This window comes from Lathamus discolor, chromosome 6 (assembly GCF_037157495.1).
Source record: "Lathamus discolor isolate bLatDis1 chromosome 6, bLatDis1.hap1, whole genome shotgun sequence".
NCBI classification, from domain to species: Eukaryota; Metazoa; Chordata; class Aves; order Psittaciformes; family Psittacidae; genus Lathamus; species Lathamus discolor.
In genome coordinates this window covers 7847332-7862112 of record NC_088889.1, presented here as the reverse complement: position 1 = coordinate 7862112, position 14781 = coordinate 7847332, and the positions used below count along the sequence as shown (strand labels likewise).

At 57.3% G+C, this 14781-nt stretch overlaps 1 protein-coding gene across 7 annotated transcripts in view; it reads left to right on the top strand.

Moving 5' to 3' along the window:
- Window positions 1–14781, top strand: part of DGKZ (diacylglycerol kinase zeta) — a 43724-nt gene that overhangs the window by 6186 nt on the left and 22757 nt on the right. For 2 of the 7 annotated variants that reach the window (XM_065686325.1, XM_065686324.1), the window contains exons 1-2: window positions 12752–13571; window positions 14283–14391. In XM_065686325.1, the coding sequence (XP_065542397.1) occupies window positions 12847–13571; window positions 14283–14391 (834 nt within the window). In that variant the 5' untranslated portion in view covers window positions 12752–12846. Of the gene's footprint in view, window positions 1–4509; window positions 4642–12022; window positions 13572–14282; window positions 14392–14781 lie in introns of those variants that run through there. The other 5 variants (XM_065686328.1, XM_065686327.1, XM_065686329.1 and 2 more) reach the window with 5 other exon arrangements.

Sequence of the window (14781 nt, the reverse complement as noted above, 5' to 3'; positions counted from 1 at the left end):
TGTAGCCAGATGGATCTGGCTGGAGTTGATTATGGACTGGGCCAGGTTTGCATCCCAGAAGTGTGATGCTTGATGTTCACTGCCTGGCTCCAAAGGAAGAAACAGCCTTGCTGACCCCAGCTCCATAGGGACCTTGCCTGCACTGACCTCCATGTCTGACAGCAGGGACAGTGGTGCATGTGCCATTGGACACACTGGGGTCTGCAGTCATCAAGGCCTTTGGGTGTGGGGTGGAGGGACGGCACCGGGGCAGCAAAGCCATGGATGGGGAGAACAGTGCTGTGTGCTGGGCAGCCAGGCGTGTTTATGGGGAGGGCTTGCTGACCACTCTCTTTGTGTCCCTAGACTCCACCTGCCCCACAAAGGTGTGTTCTCCTGTCTCCCGGGCAGCCAGCCCAGCCGATGGGGATCCAGGAGGATAAAGCACCGTCCGGCGGTGTATAAGTACGTGGTATTTTCCTTGGCTTGCACAGGCTGTGCAGTCCCAGCAGCTGCCGCAGCGTTTCTGCTCAAGAGCTCCCCTTCCTCCCTCCCACGTCTCACCCCACGTCACCCTCTTGTGTCTGTACTAACCAGGCCACCAGAAGCCAGGCTGCCTGCCTGCTGCCTGCGTCACTAACCTTGTTCTAGAGGGCAGCTCGCTGCTGGACTTTCGTCGGCTAACACGACAGCCCCCGTCGCGCTGGTGTTTGGGGTGAAGGTCACTCGAGGTCTTCCTCCCCTGTGTGCTAACCGGTGTGGGCATGAGGGCCGTGCATGCTGAGTGCTTTGAAGACCTAAGATGACAACGCTGTGAGGGTGGGTTAGCCAAACGGCTGGAGCAGCCTGAAGCCCAGTAGGGCTGGGGTTGACAGACATGGTGGAAAAGCAGGGCTTGGGTGGGAAAACAGGGCTTAGGAGGTAATCATACATTGCTAGGATGGAGCTGCTGTGTGGAAGCCAATACCTAGGCTCCCGTGGTGGTGGGGGCTCACGAGTGCTCCCCAGGAGATGTGGATGTAGGGACGAGTCCCAGGCTCTGCTCCCTCGCTTCCCTGCACCGTGATCTTTGTGGAGCAGCACATCCGCCTGGTCAGGATTTGGCTGCACTCGTGTGAGTGCCATGCAGAAGTGCCGCAGTGGCAGAGCCCCACTGAGGACCGCTGCTTCCTGGCTTGTGCTGGACGGTGTCTCTGGGTATCAACCCATCTGCACAGCATCCTGGGCTTTTCAGGTTCCCTGCTCGGTCTCCAGCTTGCCCAGCCTTGTAGACACAAAAGGTCCATGTCCCAGTCTGCTTGGGAGTCCCGTGGCTGGAGGTGTTGGGGGGAGAAGTGGAGTGCCCTGTCAGTGCTCTGCACAGGGAGGCAGATGGGTTTCAGAGAGGCCCAAAGTGCCGTGCGTTGAACACCAGAGGGCACGGGCGCTCTACGGAGCTCCTGGGTGCTGTGCTGAGCTCTTGGGTGCTCTTGCTGTGCAGCTCCAGCCCGTGCCCTGGGGCTTGCTTCAGACGAGTGTTGTGGCATGCCGACCTTGTCTCCTCGCTACTGGTTTTGCTTTCCTTTCTTCTGCAAGGGAGGGCTTTGCAAAGCATCCTCATGGAGCTTTTTTGTGCTGCCATGGTGAAGCCGCCGGTGGCCAGCTCACTGCTGGCTTGTGTGTCCTGGTAGCACCCAGACCCACACAATGGCACCCACCCAACCTCCGCACTGGGTGCTCCAGTAGTCTCCGAAGCATCCACTGACACTGTGTGAAGTGGGAGCAGAGCGAGGTCACCCTGCACTGCCAGTCTGCAGTGAAGCGTTAGCCTGTTCTGGGAAGGGAGAAAGCGGTCTGCCCTCTTCCCCTGGGCTCTCCTCTCCAAAGGATGATGGAGAAAGCCTGTCAGTGTGGCTGCAAAGCTGCAGATGTGAGAGTGTTAGGATGAGAGAAGAAAAGGAAGCATGTGAGAGCAGATATGCTGAGGGCATTTAGAACAAAAAGGGTGGAGGGCGAAAAAACATCAACTTCTCTTCCTGCCCTTCCATTTGTTGCACAGGGACAAGCTGACATTTAGCAAAACCAAGAAGTGATAGATATAACGTTGCTAAAAGGAGTTACTTTGATTTTGACTTGAGCTGGGGGAGAAAAAGACTTGGTAGCTTGCTGCCATGAGGTGGAAAAGTGAAACCGAAGATTAGGCTTGGTATCAGTAGCAGGATCACAGTTAAACCAACAAATGCCTTTCGCGTGGCAAGTCGGCATGTGCTTTGCTTAGTCACAGCGTCACGATGAAGGCCTGGGATGCAGAAAGAGGAGGTGTCTTTCCTGTTTTAGCCTCATGCTGTGTGTGTGTGGGAAGATCACTGGGGACCGCGTGTCTCGGGGATGCTGAGCAGTGCCCCCCTTGCAGACACCTGCAGGGGCTGCCCCTGGGGCTGAGGTTTCAGGTGCGTGGGACCAGAGTCTTCTCCTCGCTTGGAAAGCCTTGCCCAGGGCTGCGTGGGGCTGGGGAGCCTCTCGGCTCGGGGCAGAGGTTTCTGCTTGAACGCAGCAGACTGAAACCTGTGACAGCAGCACGGGGACACCGAGGTCTCCCTTGCTACCCCTCTGCCTGTGTGCGTGTTTGCATGGGTGAGGGCTTAGTCACAGAGGGAAGGAGAATAACAGCAGGAAGGTTTGCCTGGCTTGGCTTGGGGAGAGCGCTCTCGGGCTTCCCACTCCTGCTGCCTCCAGGAAGAGGGACTTGGAGAACCAGTGACCTGGTCTCTTGCTGCTCTGCTTGACCTGGAAGAGATCTTGGGGCCAGCTGGAATCCACCCTGGGCATCCCTCTGGGCTGTTCCCACTTGCAAGTCTGGGTCCTGCTGGCCCAGGAGGGAGGTGGGTGAAGGTGGATGGGGCTTTGAGCACCCTGCTCTAGTGGAAGGTGTCCCTGCCCGTGGCGGGGGATTAGAACTGGATGGGCTTTAAGCTTCCAATCCAAACCTTTCTGTGATTCCATGATAAGCTCCCTTGGCAGGAGATGGGGCTGGGGAGGAGCCACACATATCTCTTATGAGGCTCCTTTGCTCTGAATTGGCAGCTAGTTATAGCATGATTTTAATTTCCTCTTTGATAGAACATCCTGCTCATCCCACTAAGCGGGTCTTAACAGCAATGGATTGGAGACTGTTCTAGGGGCCCTTCCATGGCCTCTCCTCCTCCTGTGGCTATGGCCTGCACCATGGCTGCCCTGGTGAGAACACCAGGACCTGCTCAGCTCCTAGTGGTAGCTGGCCCTTTCCTTGGCACTGGGAAGGGAAACCCGAGGGACGCACAGGGGGCAGAGCCCTCCCTGCAGCAGCTGCTGGGTCTGAGGGAGGGCTGAGCAGGGGCGAGCATCTCCTGCCTGCTCTGAGCATCTCCACCTCTTCCCCTCTGGTGCTGTGAGAAAGGAGCTGAACCCAATGCAGCACCTTGGGCTGCGGAGAGGTTTGCTCACGTGTCCTCACCCATCTCAGCTCCTGCTGCTTTGCAAAGGCCACTCGCTCCTGCCGTGACAGAGGTGGCGGTGGCAGTGGTAGCTCAGCCTTTGGGCTTCTGGTGAATGGCTTCCTGTGAACCACTTTCAAGATACCCATCGGGAAAGGCAGCTTGGCTGCCTTCGCTTTCACTGTGCTGACAGCCACCTCCCTGATGCTTCGTTATGATCATTTTACTGTGGTCTGTCCCCATGCCCCGAGGAGCGCTGGGCATGGTCCACACATGCTCCTGCACACAGAGGAGAATCGCTCTCTGTCTAATCTCAACCATGACATGCAGGCAAAGGGAAGGAGGAGGCAGGGCGTGAAAGGACGAGGTCTCGGCTGTGGCTGCTGCACTGACTCACTGCAGCCATGTGCTTGGCTATGGCTCCCATTGTTGGCTGGATGACCAAAATATCAACCACTGGTGACTCAGGCCGTGCAGGCACCCTGGAGTGAGCTGGCCTTCAGTGTGACCCCCCCTCCACTCTCTGCAAAGGCCAAAGTGGACGTGGGGTTTGTGGCCCCAAAGGGGAGCTTGGGCTGTGTTTGGCCAGGAGCGGGTCCCTGGGGATGCCTAAGGGACACAGATAGCTGCGAAGCATGACAGGGAACTCCCCAGCTTGGCTCTGAGAAGTCCCATGAGGGGCTCTCATGCAGCAACAAGGGGAGGTAAACAGCTCCTGAGATGTCTGTGGAGCTGGCCCAGACCAGGCACAGGAGTAAGTGACCTCCTGTGCATGACCACAGACTCTCCATGGCAGGTAGCTTGGCTCTCATCCGCCGCACAAACCCCTTTATCGATGTCCCAGGGAAGCAGGAGAGAATCCCCTCCTCGGCGTGTTCCTCCCCTCATCCCTCGCTGCCCCGAGAGAAGCACAGCGGCATCCCTGGGTGCTCGGAGGGCAGCTGTGTGCTGGGGGGACCCCTCTCTTGCTCTGTCCCCTCCGATGCGTGCGCTGGGGCCGGGGCCCCGACGGGCTCGGGCTGCGGGGAGCGGAAGCGCCGTTGGTTGGTTCAGGAGCGCTGTCAGGGCGGGCAGCGGGGAGGAGGCGGACGGGGAAGCCGAGCGCTCGCTCTCCAAACTAGGACTTGGCTGCGGAGGGCCGGCCCGGCGCGGCGCGGCCATCGCCACCGCTCGGCACCTGCAGGCACCCCGCGCCCGTCCGGACCAGGTCGCGGGGCTTTGCCCCACGCTCTCCCCTTCTCTCCTCTTCCTCCTTGTCCCGCGTGTTTGCTGCTTCTGTTTGCGCCGGGTCGGGGGGGGAAGGAAGGGGGGGGGGGGGGTATGTGTGTAATCAGCCCTTAGTTTGTGGGAATGGTCTGAGCAGGTCCCAGCTCCCGTCTCGCTGGGGAAGGGCAGGGGGGAGCAGACCCCAGGGTCAGCCCCAAGGTGCTCAACCTTGTTCCCGCTGAGCGGGGTTTGGGGTTTGCTGCCGGGGCTGGAGTGAGTGAGCGCAGGGGGCTATGAGCAGTCCCCAGGGGTGAGGGGGGGGCTTTGTGGCCCTCACACTCAGTGGTGCTTGGCCATGGCTTCCCTGCGGTTTCCCTGCCAGGGGGGCATTTCCAGATGCTTGTGACAGCCCCGGACCCCCATGGGGATGGCGTCAGGAAACGTGCGGGTGACAGAGGACAGTGGCATGGGGAGCCAGCCCGTGTCTCACTGCGACTCCCAGACCCTGTCGGCTTTGCACTGGGATAGTTTAGGGATGCAGGGCAGACCTGGGGGCTCCTGGCATCTCTCCTGGTGCTGGTGCCAGCTGAAGTTCCCTGCTTCTGCAGTGGGATGCCCTTCCCAATCCCTGCGGTGGCCCGAAGGGAGGCACACGCTGGAGGGAGGCACACAGCTCCCATCTTTCCGTTATCAGTGCTTGTTATTGAGTGCCTGAGACTCTTGGCTTTGCTTTGGGAGGTGCCAAGACTTCCTAGCCCTGGGAGTTGCTGCCTGTGCTCTGCATCTGCCACGCTGGAGCTTTATCTTTACGCCTCCCCCTGGGGCTGCTGCCCTGGGCAGATGCTGTGTGTTGCCCTGCCTGGGGCAGCACCGTGCCTGGATGTCATCCATGCACCAGGATGTTGCCCTTGTGTGCTGAGGCTGCCTGGGGAGTTTGGATCACACAGCTGGGCTGTGGGACTGGCCTCCCTTTAAATAGCTCGTCCCTTGCATCTCCAGGAGGCACAGAGCTGTGTGTACTGAAGGAGGGGACCAGCCCTGGGGAGCACGGTGGGAATCAGCTAAAGAAAGCGCAGCCTGGGCCCCCAAACTGCTGGGGCACCCTGCCAAGCCTCCCACTGCTTTGCTTTGTGCGTGTTGCTTTATAAAGGGAGCTCGGAAAGAGAAGAAACACTCAAAGTCCCTCCCAGCCTGCGCTGCTGGGGCTGATAGGACTGAAATAGAAACTGCATGGCTGGCCTCTTCCCCGACCCCTGCTCTGCCTCGGCCCCAGCACTGATGGTGGTGGCTCACCCTCTGTGTTTCATCCCCAGTTAACTCACCGCCCGGGGCCATCAGTCTTGCTGTTTGGCTCCCCTGCCAAGCACAGCAACAGATTGTTTAAGTCAGTGCTGTCGGGTTTCTTGATAACCAGGAGGCAGATTATTTACTGTAGTGGCAAATAAACTTCATAATGTTACGATGGTGGAAAGTTGTCAAGGGATATGAACGCCCCGAGTCAGCCCAGGCGCCTCCAAGGAAATGACTTCGGTTTAAATTAAGACAAAACACCGTCTTCCCCGGATTTTGGGAAGGAAATCACGTTGCTGTAATGGGAACATTACTCTGAGCCTTAGGGCTGGCAAACTCTTGACTTTATGAAGTGCAAGTGGAGGGTCTGAGCTAGTCTGGCAGATGTGCCTTAAAGCACATCTCAGGTCTGTCCCGTGAAGGCAGTGATGGGGAGGCAGCGTCGGGGCATCCTACAGACCCTGGAGAGAAGCAGGATGGAGCTGCCCCCAGCAGGATGTCAGGGTTATGCTAGGAACTGTAGGAAAAGTCTCAGGCCCTTCTGCTCCCAGCCCCTGCTCTTCTGTAAACCCAGCTTGAGAGCATTTTCTTGTGAAGGGCCAGGCATGAGAGTGGGATGGCTGATCCCTTGTCTTGGTTAAGGCAGGGCCAGGCAGTAGGGACCACGCTCAGGTCGCTGTGCGGCCTTGGGCAGTTCTTTCCACCTGGCTTTTCCCTTTGGAGAAGCTTCCCATAGGAAGCTGCAAAGCTGTGGTGTTGCAAGGCAGCTGGTTCCTGGCGCTGCATCCATTACCACGCTTTGCTCATTCAAAGAAGGCAGCTTAGAGGCTGCATCACCTCCGTGTGGCATCCCCAGCTCCCAGACTACCCAGAAAATGGTGTGTGGTTAAAGTTAGTGGCTGTGTCCTATCCCTGGTGTGGGCTGTGTGGTGATCTGCCCTGGGTACCAGCAGTCACAAGTGATGCTGAAGTGGTGATGCTGAGCTGTCGCTGCCAGCTGGGGTGTGCCCTGAAATTCCTGTCCCCTGAAATAAACCCCAGGGGTGAGTTTTGCTTCTGGCCATCTTGTGCAGGTATTCCGTTACCCTTTCCTGCCTGGGATGTGTCAGGGTATTTGCATCGCCACACCGTGGAACAGAGGTGTGTATGTGTGGGAGCAGGAGGCTGCGAGTTGTGCTCTTCTGCCCTGTGCAAGATACGGATACAGAGAGGCCAGACTGATGTACCTGCGGGTCCCTTGTGAAGCAGTGCGGTCCTGGAGCCTCCAGGTTGATCAGCCAAAGTGCCCAGTCACACTGACAGGCTTCTGAGCAAGTTAGCAAAGCCCTTTGATGTTGCCAGGGGTGCCTTGCTCTCTCTGTCCGTGCCCAGTGGCCCTGTCAGGGGCCTCTACGCAGCTCTCTGCAGAGGGGGATGCTGGGGCTGTATGTGCGGAAGCCACAGGGCTGAGAGGACGTCCTCTCTAGCTGCTTGTGTGTGGCCACCAGGCAGTTTTGAAGCCTTTGCCTTGCTTTCTCACTAGGAGGGAGGTCTGAAGTGCTCTGCATCAACCCCAGGGCTCACTGAGAGAGAGGTGGGGATCTGTTCCCTTCTGAGTGCCCTGCAAGGACCAGAACCTGCCTCCTGCAGCCTTAAAGTTGCAGCAGGAATCTCCAGCTCCACGGTATGAGGGTGACTGCACAACTGAGGATGCCCTTGGCCACGGTTTGCCCTGGGAATGGCATGCTCTTGCAGCTTGGGAGCCTGGGAGTGAGGTGCTGTGGCACGTGTAGGAGGTGGCACTTGTTGCAATAGATCAAGTGAATGAAGCCTAAAATAGAGGGTGAGCACAGTCCGTAGGTCACTCCTTGCGATGCCTTGAAAGGTGGTTTGGTCACAGCCTCCCTACCTAGATGCTGGGGGCAGCTGCATGTCCTTGTTCATGCTGGACCCAGCACAGGAGAGCTCCTGAGTCTGTTTTATTCATGTAATGTAGGAGAGATTACAGCTGGAATGGAAACTTTGGGTAGAAACAAACTGCGCAGCTTGGAAACTTGCTGAGCACTGCTCACCTCACTGCAGCCAACGCCCTGAGCGCTGCAGCACATCTTGCCCAGCGTGCTCCCTTCCCCATCTGGCATGGGGTCTTCCTCAGCACCTCCTCTGTGCAGGTTGCTCTTGTGGTGCATCAGAGAGGGCTAGCTGAGGAGCCCGAGGGAGAGGAAGAGGTCGGTGACTGATGCCTGGGAGCAGAGTGGGAGAGCAGATACAGGATTTCAGCAGGGACGACGTGCGCCCAGCAATGTACCTGGGAAGCTTGAGTGTCAGAGCACTGAAAGGAGCAGGAAGGGGGCTGTGAGCTTGTGATGGAAACCAACACTGAAGGCAGGCGGTGGTGTGTCAGCGAGGCGGGGATGAGCTGCAGCTCCCTGGATGGGTGCCTGGGCCCTTGTCCCTCGGTCCCTCTGGTGTCCTGGCAGGGAGCAGATAGACAGCAGAAGCCCAGGAGATCTTTGTGTCATGCAGGGGTGGCTATTAATAACACTTGCACTTTCCCTGAGATTGAGCTGTGGAAGCCAAGCGTCCTTGCCAGGAGAAAACAGTGTGTAAACTGAAACGGGCTCCTGTTTGCGTGCTGCCAGCTCCAGTGCCACAGCATCTCCCCAGTGCCTGCAGCAAGCCGGGATGCAGGAACGCAGCCAGGTGCCATCAGGATGAGCACTCATCATGGAGCGGGGCGAAACCCTTGGACTTGTTTCCCTTGCTGTAGCCATGTGGTTGGAAAAATGCTTTCCAGTTGACTAACTGGAGGTTTGCTGAAAGGTCAGGAGAAGCTGAATGTGTTTCTCAGGTTCAGACTTATCTAGGGCTCAAGGCTTGTGTGTTGTGCTGCTGGGAGTGTCCTGCACTAGCGTCCTCTTGCCACCCATGGTGCCAGGAGAGGAGATGCTAGATTTGGCACTGAAAGTAACCTGGGATCTCTCTTCTTCTGCGGTCTGGCAGGAATAGGCCAGGCTGCTGGAGGGACAGAGGGAATAATAGCGTAGAGGAAGGGCTGAGCAGGTATATGGCACGCGCAGCATCCCCCTACATGTCTTAAGGGCACATAGGGCCTATTCAGTCTGGTAAAGGGAGTTTGTTTGAGACTAGTGAAGCAAAGCAGAATAATGGAGCTGAATGTCAAGAAGCTCCTCCTGACATGGGCAGAGCCTGTGCCTTGAGAGGGACAATGTACGTTTAGCCCTAGGAGTCACCCTGTCTGGTTTTGGAGCTCCCACCACTGCAGGAGGGATGCTGCTGGCTGCCTGGGTGGCAGGATCTCCACATCAGTCAATCCATGAGCTGTGTGCACTGAAGTTACACGATGCAAGTTTTCCCTCTTCGATCCCTGCTTGACTTTCCAGGGGCATTTACCTCCTGCCACCGAGGTCAGCTCTGCCCTCAAGAGTGAGAGGTAGCAGCTTGCTCTGAGCGCTCAGGGAGCTTCCTGCAGCAGCCTCTTCCTCCTCCAGCTCTTGAGCACAGCTTTGCTGCCTGCCTATGGTCTGGAGCATGTTGTGCTTCAGGATCTTCTCTGCCCATTGATGCCAGGCAGGGATAATGAGGATCTTGAGGGGTCTGGTGAGAGATAAATCACCTCCCACGAGCTCTGACTGCAGATCACGAGCAGACCAGAGCTACTCCTCATTCACAGGAGATTGAAATGATAGTGCATAGCTGCTTGTAAGTAGAGCTGATACCCTAGTGCATGCAGCAGTACTTCCTTTCCCTGCCACCCTCCAGATGCCAGGCTGCCTCCGTCCAGCCTCCTTACCCAACTGAGCTGAGTGATGCCATCTGAAGAGCAGCCATGGATGATGGCTCTTCTCCATCTTGTCTCAGTGACAAACAGTGGAGATCCCAGAGATGTGCTGGCGTTAGGCTAGGGGCTTCCAGGGATTAGCTCCTCTCAGGCTACTCTCCACCCAGTACCTGGTTCCCTGGTTGTTTTGCATGCAGCTCTGCTGATACAGATCGACCCTGGGCACCCCCAGCAGTCTGTCCATCTGCTCCAGCAGCAGCAGCTCTCAGCACCTGCAGTGCACCATTTGGAGCTCAGATTGGAAGTGAGTTGTGAGAGATTAGGATATCTTCACCCATCATATCCGAGCTGTCATGTGCTGCCGTCAGATGGGTTGCCTCATAATAACCTTAAAGACTGGTGGCCAGAGTGTGAGCCCATGTGTCACTTGCAGACAGCCCTGAAGATAAAAAGGGCCTTGATCAGCAAGTACTCAAACATAAATGTCAAGCTGTTCTAGCAGATTTCTTCACAAGACTGTGGTGCAAAAAGGAAGGAAGCTGTGTTGAGAGATCTTCCTGCCCATGGCAGCAGCTCAGCAAGCAGCTTCATGCTAGTGGAATATGTGGGGCAGGAGGGAGCATCTGTTCGGCTCATTTGGGATGTAGTTGGACAGTACATCTCCCCCGGCAGCTAAAGCTGGCCAAAAAGGGTCTGCTGCAGCGTGCCATACCCAGGCAGTGTTCTCTCTTGGGTTTTTAACTTGTTTTATTTATTCAGACAATTTTAAACACCTTTTGGTGATGATGCAATTTGCTGGGCATCACCCTGCAGGTAATGGGGAGAAGGGGCAGGAATGGAGCGCTGCAGTGTCAGGGATAGGCTGGAAGCAGAGTGAACAGCAAAACGTGGCCTCTGCGAAGCTGCATGGGCCTCAGTGGGGTGATAGATAACCTGCTGGTGACCAAGGACCTGCATTGCTGCTGTGCTGAGACTGGAGAAACCCCTCCGAGGAGGTGGCACTTTGGTTTTGCGCTCAGTTCAAGCAGGTTTTAGGTGCTCTGGAGGGCATTGCTGTCCTGCCATTCCTCCTTGGCCTCTGTTACTGAGCACAGGCTTGGCAATGAGACTGTAGAAACTAAAGAGCTGGCTTCCCTGCCTACCAGGCTGGAGGAGAGCAAACCAAGCCTGGCCTTTTCCAAAAGTACAAACTCAGCTTTGTAGTCATCTAAAAGATGACTCTAAAAGTCATATAAAAAGTCATCTAAAAGTCATCTAAAAAGCCCAGTGGGTTGTTTGTCCTACAAGCACTAAGCAAAAGCTCCAAATGGTCGTCCAGAAAATAACACACATCCCATCTTACATGCAGTTCCCAAAGGAAAAGGGAAGCTTTGACAAATTTTCCTGTTTGTGTGGGCCTCGGAGCAGTGGAGGTTTGGCTCAGGGTGTTATTCTGAAGGTCTTCTGGTGTTGCTGCAAGCAAGTGTGTATAAGAGCATAAGGTAGAAGCAAGTGGAAGAGATGGCAATCTTAGTGTGATGATGAGCAGCATTGCCCGTACCCTCATGATGGGTAGAGGAGCCATTGTTGATAATGATGGTGGTGGCTTGTGTGTGCCTGCAGGCTGCCATGAGCCAGTTCCTTGCCTTGGGAACAATTGAAGAGCCAGAAGTTTGCTTCTACCAAACCGTGGGTCTTAGAATCACAGAATAGTTAGGGTTGGAAAGGACCCAACCCCGCTGCCATGGGCAGGGACACCTCACACTAAACCATCCCACCCAAGGCTTCATCCAGCCTGGCCTTGAACACTGCCAGGGATGGAGCACTCACAACCTCCCTGGGCAACCCATTCCAGTGCCTCACCAGCCTAACAGGAAAGAACTTCCTCCTTATATCCAATCTAAACTTCCCCTGTTTAAGTTTTAACCCATTACCCCTTGTCCTGTCACTACAGTCCCTGACAAAGAGTCCCTCCCCAGCATCCCTATAGGCCCCCCTTCAGGTACTGGAAGGCTGCAATGAGGTCTCCATGCAGCCTTCTCTTCTCCAGGCTGAACAGCCCCAACTTCCTCAGCCTGTCTTCATATGGGAGGTGCTCCAGCCCCTGATCATCCTCGTGGCCTCCTCTGGACTTGTTCCAGCAGTTCCATGTCCTTTTTATGTTGAGAACACCAGAACCGCACACAATGCTCCAGGTGAGGTCTCACAAGAGCGGAGTAGAGGGGCAGGATCACCTCCTTCGACCTGCTGGTCACGCTCCTTTTGATGCAGCCCAGGATATGGTTGGCTTTACGGGCTGCGCGTGCACTCTGAAGCCGGCTCATGTTCATTTTCTCATTGACCAGCACCCCCAAGTCCTTCTCTGCAGGGCCGCTCTGAATCTCTTCTCTGCCCAACCTGTAGCCGTGCCTGGGATTGCCCTGACCCAGGTGCCTTGTCTTGGTGGGGTATTTCTTGAGTAAATCCTCTCTGTTTAGTGGCTGTCGAGAGGTGGTGGCTGGAGGGTGGGAAGTGAAGCACTAGCACTGGAGAGAGCCAGATTCAGCCTCTTCCACTCCAGTTTTGCATGCCGAGCTGCCAGTGCTGAAACTGCTACAGCACCATCCACTCGTGGCCCCGGGCTTTCCATGGACTGCTGCAATGTCCAGGCTGCCTGTCAAGCTTTGAGGGCTGGGCAGGGGAAGCTCGAGAGCCCCTGTAAGGCTCTTTCATCAGGAGGGGGAAGTTTTGCGCAGGACACACGGGATGATTTTCCACCGCACTACTCCATCTCTTCCAGTGTCCATCTCTCCCAGCTAACTCCTACCAAGTCTGCTTGTCGTGCTTTTACTTCCCTCTACCTGCTTTCCTGCTCTTACCTTACTTTAGTTTTCTTCTCTGGGATTCACAAGAGCTCTTAGTTTCAATTTGCTGCAAATGTGATGGGGCTGGTGTTTAGCCAGAGCAGTTCCCATGGGAAAACCAGGCGGACCAGCACCAGGAGTGATGCCAGGGCTGATGGGTGCCTTGGGATGCAGGGGATCTCCTGATCCCCCAGCAGGGGATGCAAAGGGTCCCAGCCACGTCCCCCACTCCTGCCTTCTGTCTCCATCCATCCCCCTGCCTGTGGACTCCCATAGGAGCCTGTTTAATTCCCGGTCTCTGTCAACAGCGGGTGCGATGGAGACCTTTTTCAGACGGCACTTTGGTGGGAAGGGGCTGCGCCGTGCCAGCGCGGTGGCCGTGCCCACGGGCAAAGCCCGGCAGCGTTCCCAAGCCGGGCTGCCCTCATCCTCGCTGGCCCAGCGCCGCCGTGGCTCCGGAGCCCCGCTGCCAGCCCTGTCCTGCCTGGGCCAGCCCCGCAGCCGCCGCCGCCGCTCCAGCACCACGCCGCCCTGCCTCAGCCCGCGCTTTGCCGTGCAGACCAAGCCCGGCGGCTGTGCGCGAGCCATCGATGCCCATCTGATGGGTCCCTCCATCCTGCTGGCCAGCCGCATCCCCACTGGAGAGGAAGCGATGCCCTGCGTGGACACATCCGAGTCCCTGGAAGATGATGCGGAGCGGTGCCGGCAGGAGCGGTGTGCCGAGGAGAGGTGGCTGGCCATGCTGCCCCGGCTCCGGCCGCTGCAGGCTGGGCTGCTGTCGCGGGGCCCCCGCTGCCTGCGGCGTGCGTCCTCGCACCGCCTGCCCACCGAGGTCAGCCATGGCCGCGCTGCTCACGGCTTGCCGGGCCGCTACCGCCGCCTCAGCCAGCGCCGCCGCTCCAGCGATGCTGCCCGGCCCGGGCTGCTGCTCTCCGGGCACCCGCGGCTGCTGGGGGCAGATGGAGCCGAGTGCTTCTCGGAGTGCTTGGGACTGGAGCATCTGTGCCCTGCCGCCTTGGATAGCTGGAGCCCCCGGCTGCTGTATGTATGGTGATGCCACGGGAAGGGGCAGCTGGATGCACCCAGGCTCAGAGGGGAAGGAGGAAACAGGGTCTGTTCTACTGGCCCTGGCTGCCACTGGTGTCTTGCAGTGCTGCTCACATCCCTGAGCATCTCCCACTTAGGCCAGCGCTGCCTCTGATGCTCTCAGTGCAACCCGGGGCTGCAGGGTGTCCTCTTCTGCCAGCCTGGGGAGAGAGGGAGGTGGCAGGCCTGGCTGTGGGCTGGGGCTGCAGACCTGCACACATGGGAGCAGCTCGCTAGCCCCAGACCACTGCTTTTTATCTGTCTGGTTGTGCTTGTCCCTGAAAATGGCCCAGGCTCTGGAAAGCACTGGAATGGGAGAGCTGCGGGGAGCCTTGCAGGGAAAGGGCTGTGGGTTGTCCCCTTCACCACAGCTCAGTGGAGCATCCCGGGCTGTTTTGCAATGGACCTGTCATCCCTGAGGGTTTTGACTGAGCTGGCCTGGGCTGTGCCTCTTGCTGGGTGCAAGGTGCTGAGCCATCAGCAACACGGACAGCACCTCTTCATCCCACAGGAGCGGGTACTCCTCAGCCAGCAGTGCTGGAAGTTCCCCTCATTTCCAGCCGCTCGGTCCTGAGGATGCTTTTCTGCTCCATTCTAGAAGCAGGTTGTGCTTTGCACATGTTTCTCCTCCCCTGATCTAATAGCCAGCCCTCCTGTGTCTTCCAGGAAAGCTATTGCCAAGTCCAGCCTCCAGCACATGGTAGCCCAGCCCAACCCTGCCCTAGCCCTGAGGAGCGACTCAGAGAGGCAGATACGGAGCACTATGGACTGGAGCGTAAGTTGTAGTGTGTTTTGCTGGGCATTGCATGGAATAGGCTCCCAGCCAAGAAGCAGCAGGCTCTTCGCAGGATGAGGGTTCCCAGGTGACTTTGGCTTTGACACATTTATGGCTTCTGCCGTTGCCACCAGCTTGTGCCAGCATCTGTGCTGCTGGCAGCACCCTGCAGTGCTGCAGAGAGGCTGTGCAGGCACATGTAGCTCCTGGGAGGGTGGCAAAGCTACTCCACTGAGAGCTCTTCTGCTCCTGGCAGCCGAGGTCTTATGGTGGTTGAGGCCAAGCAACAGGAGCAAGCCCCTGCCCCTTCACTTTCAAAGCCTGGTGGACTTTAAGCTACACTCTCAGGTCATAGGACAGAAGCTGTTTCAGGGTCCCCTGCATGGCATT